The sequence below is a fragment of the Jatropha curcas genome, chromosome 10, assembly GCF_041381405.1.
Source record: "Jatropha curcas cultivar XTBG-Jc1 chromosome 10, XTBG_Jcur_1.0, whole genome shotgun sequence".
Taxonomy (NCBI): domain Eukaryota; kingdom Viridiplantae; phylum Streptophyta; class Magnoliopsida; order Malpighiales; family Euphorbiaceae; genus Jatropha; species Jatropha curcas.
This window is the reverse complement of record NC_143160.1, coordinates 6,625,289-6,637,788: the sequence shown is the minus strand read 5'-3', so window position 1 is coordinate 6,637,788 and position 12,500 is coordinate 6,625,289. Positions and strand designations below refer to the sequence as shown.

The 12,500-nt window shown below is 31.0% G+C and overlaps 2 protein-coding genes across 2 annotated transcripts; both read right to left on the bottom strand.

The window, feature by feature from the left end:
- Positions 1-367: 367 nt before the first annotated feature.
- On the bottom strand, positions 368-5,034 carry LOC105640601 (Leucine-rich repeat (LRR) family protein). The gene is made up of 10 exons (XM_012224964.4): positions 4,643-5,034; positions 3,834-3,903; positions 3,602-3,648; positions 3,140-3,248; positions 2,888-2,973; positions 2,553-2,643; positions 2,211-2,296; positions 1,308-1,394; positions 1,063-1,200; positions 368-824 (listed from the first exon to the last, which is right to left on the bottom strand). Exons 1-9 carry the CDS (start codon positions 4,739-4,741, stop codon positions 1,090-1,092), a joined length of 786 nt encoding a protein of 261 aa, XP_012080354.1. The 5' UTR covers positions 4,742-5,034; the 3' UTR covers positions 368-824; positions 1,063-1,089.
- Positions 5,035-6,559: 1,525 nt separating this feature from the next.
- On the bottom strand, positions 6,560-9,145 carry LOC105640602 (UDP-glucose 6-dehydrogenase 1). The gene is made up of 2 exons (XM_012224965.4): positions 8,743-9,145; positions 6,560-8,237 (listed from the first exon to the last, which is right to left on the bottom strand). Exon 2 carries the CDS (start codon positions 8,215-8,217, stop codon positions 6,775-6,777), a length of 1,443 nt encoding a protein of 480 aa, XP_012080355.1. The 5' UTR covers positions 8,218-8,237; positions 8,743-9,145; the 3' UTR covers positions 6,560-6,774.
- Positions 9,146-12,500: the final 3,355 nt, after the last annotated feature.

The following is a 12,500-nucleotide window of genomic DNA, read 5'->3' as shown; positions in this document are numbered from 1 at the left end:
AAATATTTATTGTGAAAATTTTAAAATTAATATTTTTTCTGATTATTTTATCTATAGTTATTTAAAAATAATAAATTTTATTACATTTTTTATTTATATAATACATTAGCATAACCAATAATATATCAACCTTAAAAGCAACTGCTATCAAAATTTTATCAAATACTGACTTTCATAGTTCAAATCTTAGTCATGGATTTCTTTTTGTAAAAATTTTGACAATCTAAGTTATTATTTTATTTATTATTAATAATAATTTGATTAAAATTTAAAATTAAGAAGATTTTATTGCCATTGAGCTAAAATTCAATTGGTTATCTTGTTTCTCAATGTATGATAAAAATTGGATAAACAGAAGCTTATACAATAGTCTAAAACTTATGTGGATTGCACTCAAAAAAAAAAATCTTATACAGGAGCTCATTTTGGCAGCAAAAACACGTGACTGCACAGCATTTTTCACCTATCCTTCTGAAAAAGGTCGAAGAAGGTTTCGGTTCATCTCTCAACTCTGTCATAACTCTGTATTTTGCATAACCAGCTCAACCAATTAACCTTAGCCTGTAGTTTATAAGGAACCGCCAACAGAATATAGGAGACAGTTAAATAACTGTCGAAAACATCTATTGTTGACATTTACAAGGACAAAGAGACTATCAGTTCAGATTCTATTTTATTTCCTATGTGCAGAATATTCAGAAAAAATATTGGTCTGATGTAGAGCTACTCAGAATTCACAGCTATGCAGATCCAAATCTGATTCCTTGCATTCAGCATGGCAGCATCAAGCAGTCCAAATTCGGCTCTGTTTTGCAATGTGCATTCTGCTCCAGAGAAACTGGAAGTTAATTTATATATTTACTAAATAATATAAAAGCAACATAAGAATTATTATTCAACAATATATACTGCAAGATATGGCTAAGGACGGACTTAAAAAGGCAATAAATGCCTAAAAATAGTTGATGTTCAAATCAACATGCGAGACCAACAAAACAAAGTATCAGAGGTGTGGCAAAAGTCAAGTCACCGCTGCCATTAAAGTAATCATGTGAAACTTACTCATGCAAGGTGTGTGACAGAGTATTGTCATAGATCAATGCCCTCGTCAAGCCCTTTCGAACTGATCATCACATTTGAATCAATTTGTTTGTCAAACTTCTTCTTTCTTCTCGCTTCAAACTCTTGAAATCCTTCCATCTAAACGCAATTTATCTTGCATTTCAAATTGCAATGAAAGATGCAGAATTTTTTTTGCCTTGTAAATTTAAAGCATACACAGAATGCAATAAAGAACTGTGACTTACCTGCTGAAATTGATCCATAGAAATTGGATTGTCATGCAGGGAAATATTCTGGAGCGCTTTGCAGTCTTTCAATAGATTTGAAGGGATCTAAAAACCAAACGGTAAAAAGGTCTATGAAGTACTATCCAACCAAAAAGTCCCACCATATCCTTTTTGGAAAATAAAAAAAATAAATAAAAAACACGAGAATGAATAATACTTAATGTGGATATTTCACAAAGGTGGCCAGTTTTAATCAAGTTTCATTGTTTTATAAATTATCCGTCAATGGAAAACAAAGCTTTTGACAGATGCCCTTAGAATGCTATTATGCCGTCAAAGAACCTAGAAAGCCAAGAGAGATGGATCCTTAATCACTAGCAAAGAGAAATTGCATTGTCAGTCAGATGCTAATAAAAAATCCATATTACCATAAATTTCAAATCATGACTAACTGAATGCTTTGAACTGATTTTGATGCGGATTATCTTAATATAAAATCTAAAATCTAAATGAGGTTGAAGAAAAAAACATAATGAGAGAAAAAGCTAGTAATGTAATATATTCAAAATTCAAATCAGTAGATCAACCAAATCATTTGCCAAATTTTCAAATTTTGAAATTTTGGCTATATTGACATGGTCTCTCATTACACCCACCCCCAAAAGTCAAAACATAGGTATATATTATTTGGACTAATTACTTGGGGGCAAAAAATGTTGAATGTCGAACAACTTTATTTTATTCTGTTTTGGGTTAATTAATTAGGATTCAACTAGGGGTTCAAACTTGCTATTTAATTATCATAACAAAAATTCTAGTATCACTATTCTTCAAAAAAAAAATACTATCGCCGAGCCAAAGAAAAAACCAAATCATTCTATGTATTCATATAAGCTAGACAGTAGTTGAACTCCAGAATACCTGGCTCACACTATTGTTGTTTAAGGAAAGTGACTTCAGGTGAACAAGATTGCATACTGATGCAGGAAGGTCTTCAACGAAATTATCTGCAAAGTTGGACAAGATCATTAAGCTTTAAGCAGTAATGACATGGTTATTCATTCCAGTGGGCAAACATAGAACAACAGGCTTAAAAACATCGAGGAAAAGAATACGACAAAAAAATCAGTGCAAAAACAATGCAGAATATAATAATTGTTCAAGCTAAATCCCATAGAGATGACTTCAATCAGATGTAGCCATTACTGAACTGGAGAAAACCAGTGCAAAAATATTAATATTAAGGCATATGCTTTAACATACCATTTGCTTGTAATTCTTCCAATGAGAAGCAGCTCCCAATTGATTCTGGAAGAGTCTTTAATTTGTTATTTGAAACATTTAAGAGGGATAACTGCATTCCACATTAAATAATAAGATACAATAAATTTTCCATACATCAAATAGTGTTAAAATGTTAACATGCTAAGTAAAGCACTTTCAGTCAATTTCTAATGCCTAAGATACAGATAATTAACAGGTGGGCCTCAGCCAACATTTCAACAATAACTGAGGGACTATTTCTACTATCCTAAATCCTCAACTTTTTCAGCTCAGCTTCTCTCCATTAATAAATTTGCTTAATTTCAGTCACTTACATTGCGCAAGCTCCCAATGGTTTCAGGCAAGCTTGTTAACATATTTCCTGAGATGGACAACTTCTCAAGCCTCACCAGCTGTCCCACTAGACACAGGAAATGAACATTTGTCAGGACCTATTCAACAGGCTTAAGCAGGAAACAGGGGTGGCATGAAGCTTGCAGATAAATCCATGAAGGGACCATGGAGGTAAAGGAAATGCATTAGTATATAAAATAAAATTATCTTACTTATTTAGATAAGAATATTACATTCATCAGGCAAAGAAGTAAGTTGATTCCCATCAAGTATCATAACTTTTAAAGATTGCAGCTTTCCCAAGTTCATTGGTAGTCGCTCGATGATATTATCAGCCAAGACCTGAAGAGAACAAGCAGCATTAACTTTCAGGAAGCCTTGTCTAACTTGCTTCAGCCATAAAAACCAACATTGAACTTCAATATACTATAAGATCATCTCACATGCTAATGCTGTATAGGAATGTAATAATGTCATTATAAATATGAATGATGTTATTTCCAAGAAATAACTGCTATGCTATGAGCATATGGATTCAATAATCGATCGAATTGCATGAATAAATTCATGATAAATGGATGAACCAACATTGAGTATGTGGTCTTATGAATTGATTGCACCCTTTTTCCATAAGTTATCTGAAAAAAAAAAAGTGTAAAACAAATGAAAGAGAGCTGCAAGCTTATAACTCTTACCAGGCGTTGCATGTTAACCAATTTGCTAATCTCCATAGGAATATCAACTGCAGTAAAATATAAATATATATTAAAAGAAAAGCCATCAGCTCAAAGAATATACATTTGTCAATAATATTAGGTTTTAAAGGGAAAACTCGCAGTTGTGTCACCACAAACCACAAAGTTCATACAGGTCATTCTTTGAATTCTAATTTATGTGCTTCACCGACAAAAGGCAATGAATCATTACCTATTTTATTGTGAGTTAAATCAAGCGTGCGCACAGATTTGTCCAAATCAAGTACCTCATCTGGGAAAGTCTGTTAATGAAAAAGTAAATGAATAAACAATTAAATTAGCAACAAAAACTACATTTGCAAGCTAGAACATAAGAAGTCATGTGAACACCTGAACTTCTACAGCTGATATCAGTATATGGTATTTAAAGAATCAGCATTCATATTTTGACACACTGACATTAAAGAATTCAGCACATTCAATGTGCTATAATTTACTCAGCGAAAATGGCAAGATATGGAGTTACTTTCATTTCATTTGCCTTTCTCATACAGCCATACCCCAAATTGGAAACTATTGTAAATTTGTCATATATTATAAGAATCATATTGTCACTTCTAGATTGTCCATATATACATTCTAAATAAAAGGATAAACCAACAAATCATTGATTTTATAGCTAAATGCCCTCATAACTCGATTGCATTTCGGTCCTAAATGAACTACCGGAATGCAAACATATCCTTGCACACACTCATAGACGCTAAATGCTTTAACCAACAAAATTATCAATAGAGACATAAAGAAACAAACAAACAAGACGAAATGGTAATACGATCAAAATTCAAAAGAAAACTAAGAAAGGCTATAAAAGGCCATCATCATCATCTGCAAACAAATAAACAATCAAAGCAAGATTCGAATGAGCAAAACCCATGAACAAATTTCAAACTTAACAGAAGCCCAATAATCAAAATTAAGGAAAAAGTCCAAAAAGAAAAAAAAAAAAAAGAAGAAAAGAATAGAAAGATTGGGAATTGCCTTCAATTTAGCGTCACGCAAAGCAACAATACCGGTGGATCGCCAACGAGAAATTCTACTGGCTTTAGAATCGGCGTGTTGGCTGGAACAGCAACCCATGTTCGTTTTAACTCTCGAATGATCAGAATTATCAAAGAATTGACACAAAAACTAAGTTATAAAAAAATTGAAACTTTGAGCTTTAGTTCTAGTTTATAGCCAAAGCAGAGAGAGAAGAGGAGGTTTTAGTTTTGGCGGGGTGAGGACGGCACGGTGGCTTCTTGGTTGTTGTTGGAGAAGATCATTTGGGATTGGTGACCGACCCCCAGGCCCCAGCCCCAGTCCCAAAACCAAAACGCGTTGTTGTGAGTTTTTCTCTTCTAGTAAATTGAAATGACTGGACTTATAAAAGACTTGCTATGTTTGGGTTTTTATTTCTATCTTTAACATAAAATTACTATATATATATTTCAAAAAAACAAAAAAAGAAAAGAAAAGAAAAGCATAAGATTACTCTTCAAGATTATTTTATCTTTCTGTCTTATACCTAACAAACACAATGAATTTTACTTGCCTAGATCCCATGTCCGAATCTAAGGTTTACTTGTAAACGAAATTAATAAAAAATAAATTTTTATTGGGATGAAAGTGCTTCTCATCATGCAGTGAAAAAATAAATAAAATAGAAATAATATTTAAAAAATATTTTACCTCTATTTTCATTGGTTTTAATTCATGAGGCTCATAAAATTCCGTCTAAACAAGTCTAATTCATACCTAATTTGTTCAATTTGAATTAAACAGTTTTCAATTGTTTGTATCGATAGTTTTTTTTTCATCCAAACTAGCATCTTCATATTTCCCATATTTTTAAATTCAATTTCTGTGTTGATTGGTATGGATGAGTATTCAATTCAATCAATTTCGCCAACTAGATTAATTTGGCGAATTCAATTCGGTGAAAAAAAAAAATCAGTTAATAGTTTAATTTAAAAAAAATTTTAATTTTCGGTGATGGACTAAAGGTTGAGCTAAAAATTTAGCTAATCGAATTATTCAAATTAACTGACCTCTAAAAAGTACATCATTTTAATTAAGCATAATAATAAAAATTTCCCGTAACTTCTATTTCAATTAAAGTTGGTTAATTACTAATTTTAGTTAAATTGGACCGGTTAACAAGATTTTCAATTTCTTTAATTTTCACATTTTGATTAAAAATGTTATTCAAATTCGCCAAATGTCATCTCTACTGATTGGTTGGCTGAATATATTTCATCCTCGTAATCTTCAAGATGCTACAAGTCCTTAAGAGTAGAGGTATTATAAAGTACTGAAAGAAGCATATGATAATAAGAAATGCCTTCATTTCCCCCCGCAAGTAGTCTGAGGAGAAGAATTTTGTTCTCAGCAACGTTGAACTGAACTTACATAGTAACGGATTCCCAAAATAATTTCTTATCTAAGCCATCATCAATGTGGCTTTCCTGCTAAAAAGGTCTTGAAGTAATACCAATGGCCATTCGTCTGACATTTTAGGTTTTCATCAAATCTGACTTGATTTGGAAAAAGCCAGTTGGAATTTCATTTGTTAATTAAATCTAAATTTTAGGGTTCATATGGAAGCTTGTCCAAGATTCTCAAAATTTAAGTTATCTCCTCATAATTTTTTTTTATATTTTTAAAATATATACACTCTCTTTTCAATTTTTTTTTTTATTATCTCATTTTGTCATTTGCCTCAATTAATGGAGAGGATCATATGCTTTTATATTAATTGAGCGGACAATCTTTACAAGATTAAGGGTTTAATCACGAACTTCGAAATATAATTAGTCTCCTACTCGAAAAGTATGAAAATACTCCTTGAAAAATATATATAAAAAAAAAAAAAAGAAAGAAAGCAAGCTGATAGTAAATAACATACCTAAAGAACAGTTTTTCTAACTTTAGAACTCTGCTTTATTTATCATTATAGCAGAAATAATGTAATGCTTCTTAAGCCATAATGACTAGTAAAGTAAAATAAAAGAAACAAACACATTTAAAAAAAAAAAAAAAAGGAAAGAAAGAAAGTAAGAGGAAAAATTCAAAGAATGAAACGGCAACTCCCAAAGCTAAGTACCAGCAAGAACGCCCATGGCAGAAGAAAGTCAAGCCACAGCAGGCATGTCTTTGAGCCATGGATCCAATGGTTTCCCAATTGAGTAAACAATGAAACCAATTTCTCTTAATTTTTCCACATTCACAACATTTCTCCCATCAAACACAAATGCAGGTTTCTGCATATTCTCAAAAATCCTTTTGTAATCAAGCTTCTTGAACTCATCCCACTCAGTAAGAATGCAGATTCCATGAGCATCCTTCGTAGCCTCATAAGCGTCCCAAACCACATTCACTTGCTTAACAGCACTAGGACTCATTGGTTGAAGATGAACTGGGTGATCCCAGTCAAATTTTTCCAATGAAAGATCCCTTTCAATCTGATCCTCAGTCACTTGTGGATCATATACACTCAATCGCGCCTTATCGCCTAATAAGCCCTTGCATACATCAATAGCTGGTGTTTCTCTTGTGTCACCGGTATCTTTCTTAAATGCAAAACCAAGAATAGCAATCTTTTTACCTGAAACTGTGTTGAACATAGAGGAAACAACCCGGTTGACGAATCGATTCTTTTGGTAATCATTAACCTTAATGACTTGTTTCCAGTAGTTTGCAACTTCTGCTAAGCCATTGCACTCACAAATGTAGACCAAGTTGAGTATGTCCTTTTGAAAACAGGATCCGCCAAAACCAACACTGGCGTTCAAAAATTTTGGTCCAATTCTTGTGTCTTTACCAACAGCATGAGAAACCTGCGAAACATCTGCTCCAGTTGCTTCGCAAAGAGCTGACATTGCATTGACAGAAGAAATTCTTTGTGCTAAAAAGGCATTTGCAGCTAACTTTGACAACTCTGCAGACCAAAGATTGGTCGAGATGATTCTATCTTCAGGAACCCAATGAGCATACACATCTTTCAAAGCCTGAATAGCTTTTTGGCCATCAGGAGTTTCCCTTCCACCAATAAGAACTCTATCAGGATTAAAAAGGTCCTGAATTGCAGTCCCTTCTGCAAGAAATTCTGGGTTTGACAGAATCTGATATTTTATGCCTTTGCTATTATGGGTCAGGATTTTTTCAATTGCCTCAGCTGTTTTAACAGGAACAGTTGATTTCTCAACAACTATTTTGTTCGATTTCGATACATCAGCAATCATTCGAGCTGCACTTTCCCAATATGTCAGATCAGCAGCTTTGCCTGCTCCAAGGCCTCGAGTTTTTGTCGGTGTATTAACAGAAACAAAGATAATATCAGCTTCTGAGACATGTTTTTCAACATTAGTGCTAAAGAAAAGGTTTTTTCCTCTACACTGATTCACCACCTCTTCGAGACCTGGCTCGTAAATGGGTAGCTGATCGCTATTCCAGGCTGCAATTCTAGCAACTGAGATATCAACAACTGCTACTTCAATTGAAGGGCACTTCAATGCAATAACTGCCATTGTTGGACCCCCGACATAACCAGCACCAATACAACAGATCTTCACCATTTTTTCCAGCTATCTAAAACCTGAAAGAAACAAAAATTTCTTTTGTCATCTGAAAGAAACAAAGAAGATGGTAATTTCTACAAACAGTTATATAGTGCAATCAAATACTTCAATTCTCTGTATCTAAAATTTAAAATAAAAAAGAAAAGCAGCCAATGATCATATAGACATAAATAATAACAACAAGAACAATAATAACAATGACCATGTGAAAAAGATAGCAACTTTCAGATCAAAGGGGGGACAAGTGAAATGGCTTTGGATCCCACATATAGAGAGACAAATTAATAAAAAGAAAAGGCCAACCAAATAGTAATAATTATATTGAACAAATGATTTCAAATTTCATTTCCTTAGGAACTGTTAATAGAATCACATTAAACAGACCAGTGACCAGATATAATAACCCAAAAGAATACATAGGTTTCCGCAAGAACAGGTAACAGAAACATAAAAAGATTAACTATAAACAAAAGTTCATGAAATTTTGTGTTAAAAAATGAATGTTAAAGACAAAGTAATTACCTTTATGTATCTCTTGTGCTATATTTTCACAAACCAAGAAGAGAAAGAGGTTGGTTTAAAGTAGGAGACAATATATGCAATTTGAGAGAGACTAAAAGTAGTCTTGCTGGAAAATTATAGTACCAAGATCTCCTTAAATACCCAAAAGTAAATTCCCTAATCTAAGAGATCCAACCCCTCCAATGTGTGGTGTGGCTATTAACTTTCACATGTTCAAGCAAAGTCAGATTAGAAAAGCTGTAATGGAACATGCAACACGTTTCCAAAATGGACCTTTCAGTACCAAATAAGGGAAACTATTATTTTTTTTTTCTAAATTCCCATTTGGGTGCAAAAATAACTGAAAAATAAAAGGAAGAAAAAAACCGGCCAAACTCAAGATTTTGAACACTACCCATTTTATTGAAAATTCAGTTGAGCATAGAAACGAAGTTGGCAATTAATGCATTTGGACAAAATCCATTGATTATGAATAGCAGCTCCAAGTATCACTATACCTTGTTTTTGAATATGACTTTATAAAACTAAGGAAGCTTTCTATTGCTGGAATCTCATGGCAAAGCCATGTTCCCGCAATAGCTTTTCATACAACTTTTAATGTTTTGATAGTAAAAATGGTGTTCGGTGGCATAGCGTTTGTTTAGTGTTTAGAGCCTGTGAGAGAGTAAATTAGGAAACATTACTCACTTGTTTGATGAAACAGTTAATAGATACTAAAACATCTAATTTTGCTTAATAAACCCAAGAGTAATCGGTGACCATCAAGGTTTAGAGTTTGATCGACACAAAAATACTATAACGTAGATTTAATATTTAGTTTTTAGTTTATATATTAATATTATATTCCCAAGAAAACTATATTCATAAATTCATGGATATAGCCTCATTTTCTATTTACATTTTCATATAAATAAAAAATTAAAGACATTATTACCTTTGTAGATAAATATTTCATCAATTAATTTTAATTATTATGTTATATTTATTACTTACTTTTTATCAGTATTTTTTATTAAATTAACATCTGTATTTGTATGCTTTAATTTTAGAATATCAAATACTAACAAAATGTTGATTGGGGTGGTAAGTGATTTCAAATTCCGACGAGAATACAAATTTGATTTTCGAGAAAAGCGCTTTGCTGAGAGGCTAAAAACCTTACACCTTACGACTCAAGGAGATTACACGTCCTAGTTATACTAACACATTAGAGGAATGAGTTTCTACAGAAATGAAACATTTTTTATTAATTCCAATTGGGGTTTAAACTCGAAATCTGTACAAGTACATTAGATGCAAAATTTAGAATTATTACCTTTCATGTAGTAAACAAGGAATTAACCAGATGCCATAATGAGTTGCTAGTTATGGTAAAAAGAGGAAACTTAATAGACCAGAAAGAATAAGTTTTGGTGGATTGAAAAATGTCGTTTGGAGTGAAATCAAAGCCATTTGAAAGAGTTATTATTACTTAGAATAAACAGAGCTTAATTGAAAAGAAACTCCAAAAAATGAAAGATTTAAGGTGTTGATACCATTTAGAATGCCCAAAATTCAGCACCAAACAACATGCACAAACGTGAAGTTCACTACAAAAATAAATAAATAAAATAATAAATAATTATATTTATCTGATAATAAAAAATAAAGAGAAGCGAAAGAGAGTACCCGTTAGTTAGAGGCTATTTTTTGGTAGAACAAGAGGTGTAATTCCCATCAGATCTTAGAGCGTAAAGACTTTTAGATGCTATTTTACGAGAGTATTGTACTTTTTCTATTGTGTTTGAGTTATATTTTATTTCTAACTATACATATATATATATATATATATATATATATATATATATTTGTGTTTAATTTTTAATTAATTAGTTAGTTGGTATTTTAGTTTAATAGGTAATAGAAATAAGTAAAAACTATTTTGCTAATTATTTTTAATTGAGAGGGACAAAATGTATGTATTTATGTATATGATTTTTTTTTTTTTCCGTTTGTAATCAAATTCTAAAAAATGTAAATATCAAAATATTGCAAAAATAAAGTTATATTTGTTTTTTTTTTTTTTAGCCTTGTGCCATATTGACATATCGATTTTTGTTTACTCCAAATAAGCTTATGAAAAAAAGACTTTTCTTTGAATATTTATTATTATTTTTAATTATTTACCACTAGCAAAGCATCCCATCAATATATATATACTAGTAAATAATTATTGAAATTTTGTTTATGAAAACCATAAAAAGAAAAAGATCCCCCACTAAAAAACATAATAATAATAAAATAAAAAGATCTCTCAATGGTACCGACGGAGGCAGGGAGTCGGCAAAGGTCATCACATTCTAAAATTTTATTTTTAGTATTATTAAATATGGAAATTTTTAACAGACTCTTACATTTAATTTCTCAAAATATTATAATAAATTTAAATGTACATTTTTTTTTTTTTTATCCTTTTATGTCTAAATCTTTCATCCATATGTTAAAGAGGTTAAGGTGAGCATCAAAATGATTTGATAAAAAAGGCTTAATAAGTAAAAACTCCATGAAACATGATTTAAGAATTTCAATTTTTAATATTATAAAATTATATTTCCTCAAAAATATATGCAATTGAATATTTAACTTAATTCAAGACATTTAATATATATAAATCATTTTAATATGAAAAATATTATGAATTTATTATACTGTTGCAATTTCACTCTACTTCCATAATATTATGTAATTAATCACTAAGTCTCATTTTCAGGTAACTTGGCAAAAGTTAAAAATATTTTTCAACTGCAATAAGTTATAAAGTACAGAGTATTTTTGCCGGAAGATAAAAAAAAAAAAAAATCGCAAACATAAATGAATTCTTAAATATGAAAATTGTACCAATCAAACACAATTTAATTAATTAAAATTAGCATTATTTTAGATATTAAATTCGCTATAAATTTACTGTATTTTCTGACTTATTCTGATTGGACTTTTGTTTACTTATTTGATTAAATGAATACAATTGATTGTTATTATTTATTACGCTAATATCCCAATAATTTATTATCTTTAGGTACCTAATGATCTTCCAGAAGTAAACGTTAACGTGCCCCAGACCCATTCATTGGCGGTTGAAGTTTTATTTTCTTATGCATAGTTGGATATAAATGTTAAAGAATAATGTGTTAGGTTTAATTATCCTGTTTTTAATATAAATGAATAAATATTATTTACATTCTCAAATAAAGAAATTGCTGATCCTTTCCAAAAAAAAAAAAAAAAAAATTGACTAACCCTTTCATTGTTTAATAAAAGAAATTCCCTTAAGTAGTTCGTGAAAATTAAACGTTCAATATAATAAAATAATAATATAAAATTAAAGAAATTCCCCTTAGCATATTATGATTATTTACTTTTAAATTTTAATATCATCATATGGACAGGTGTCGGAAGATCCTGAGAATTCTGTAAGAAGAGAGCCTAATGGTATGGGGAAGGGCAAATACTTAAAAAATATTAAGGAAACTGTGGTTGTGAGTCCAAATCTGAACCCTAAAGTTGGGTTAGCAGTTGATAAAATGCAAATTGAAGTGAGAGTACCAACTTATATAAAATGCCAAATCAGCGGAGCAAATTCTGGTCACATCTCAGAATTTTGAAGGTCACTGTCCTTAAGAAAGTTTCCCTTCTTCTAAGTCATTTACCAGGTTTGACCCTTCTCCACTACTCATCTTTCGTTCTTTAGGAGACGTTTGGTTGAAAGCTGATGCAAAAAT

Excerpts from the sequence above, each read along its gene's own strand:
- LOC105640602 (XM_012224965.4), bottom strand. The coding sequence starts at position 8,217 with ATGGTGAAGATCTGTTGTATTGGTGCTGGTTATGTCGGGGGTCCAACA.
- LOC105640601 (XM_012224964.4), bottom strand. The coding sequence starts at position 4,741 with ATGGGTTGCTGTTCCAGCCAACACGCCGATTCTAAAGCCAGTAGAATT. Across the intron at positions 1,395-2,210 it reads ACAACAATAGTGTGAGCCAG|ATCCCTTCAAATCTATTGAA; the intron begins GTATTCTGGAGT and ends TTTGGTTTTTAG. Across the intron at positions 1,201-1,307 it reads CTATGGATCAATTTCAGCAG|ATGGAAGGATTTCAAGAGTT; the intron begins GTAAGTCACAGT and ends AATTGCGTTTAG.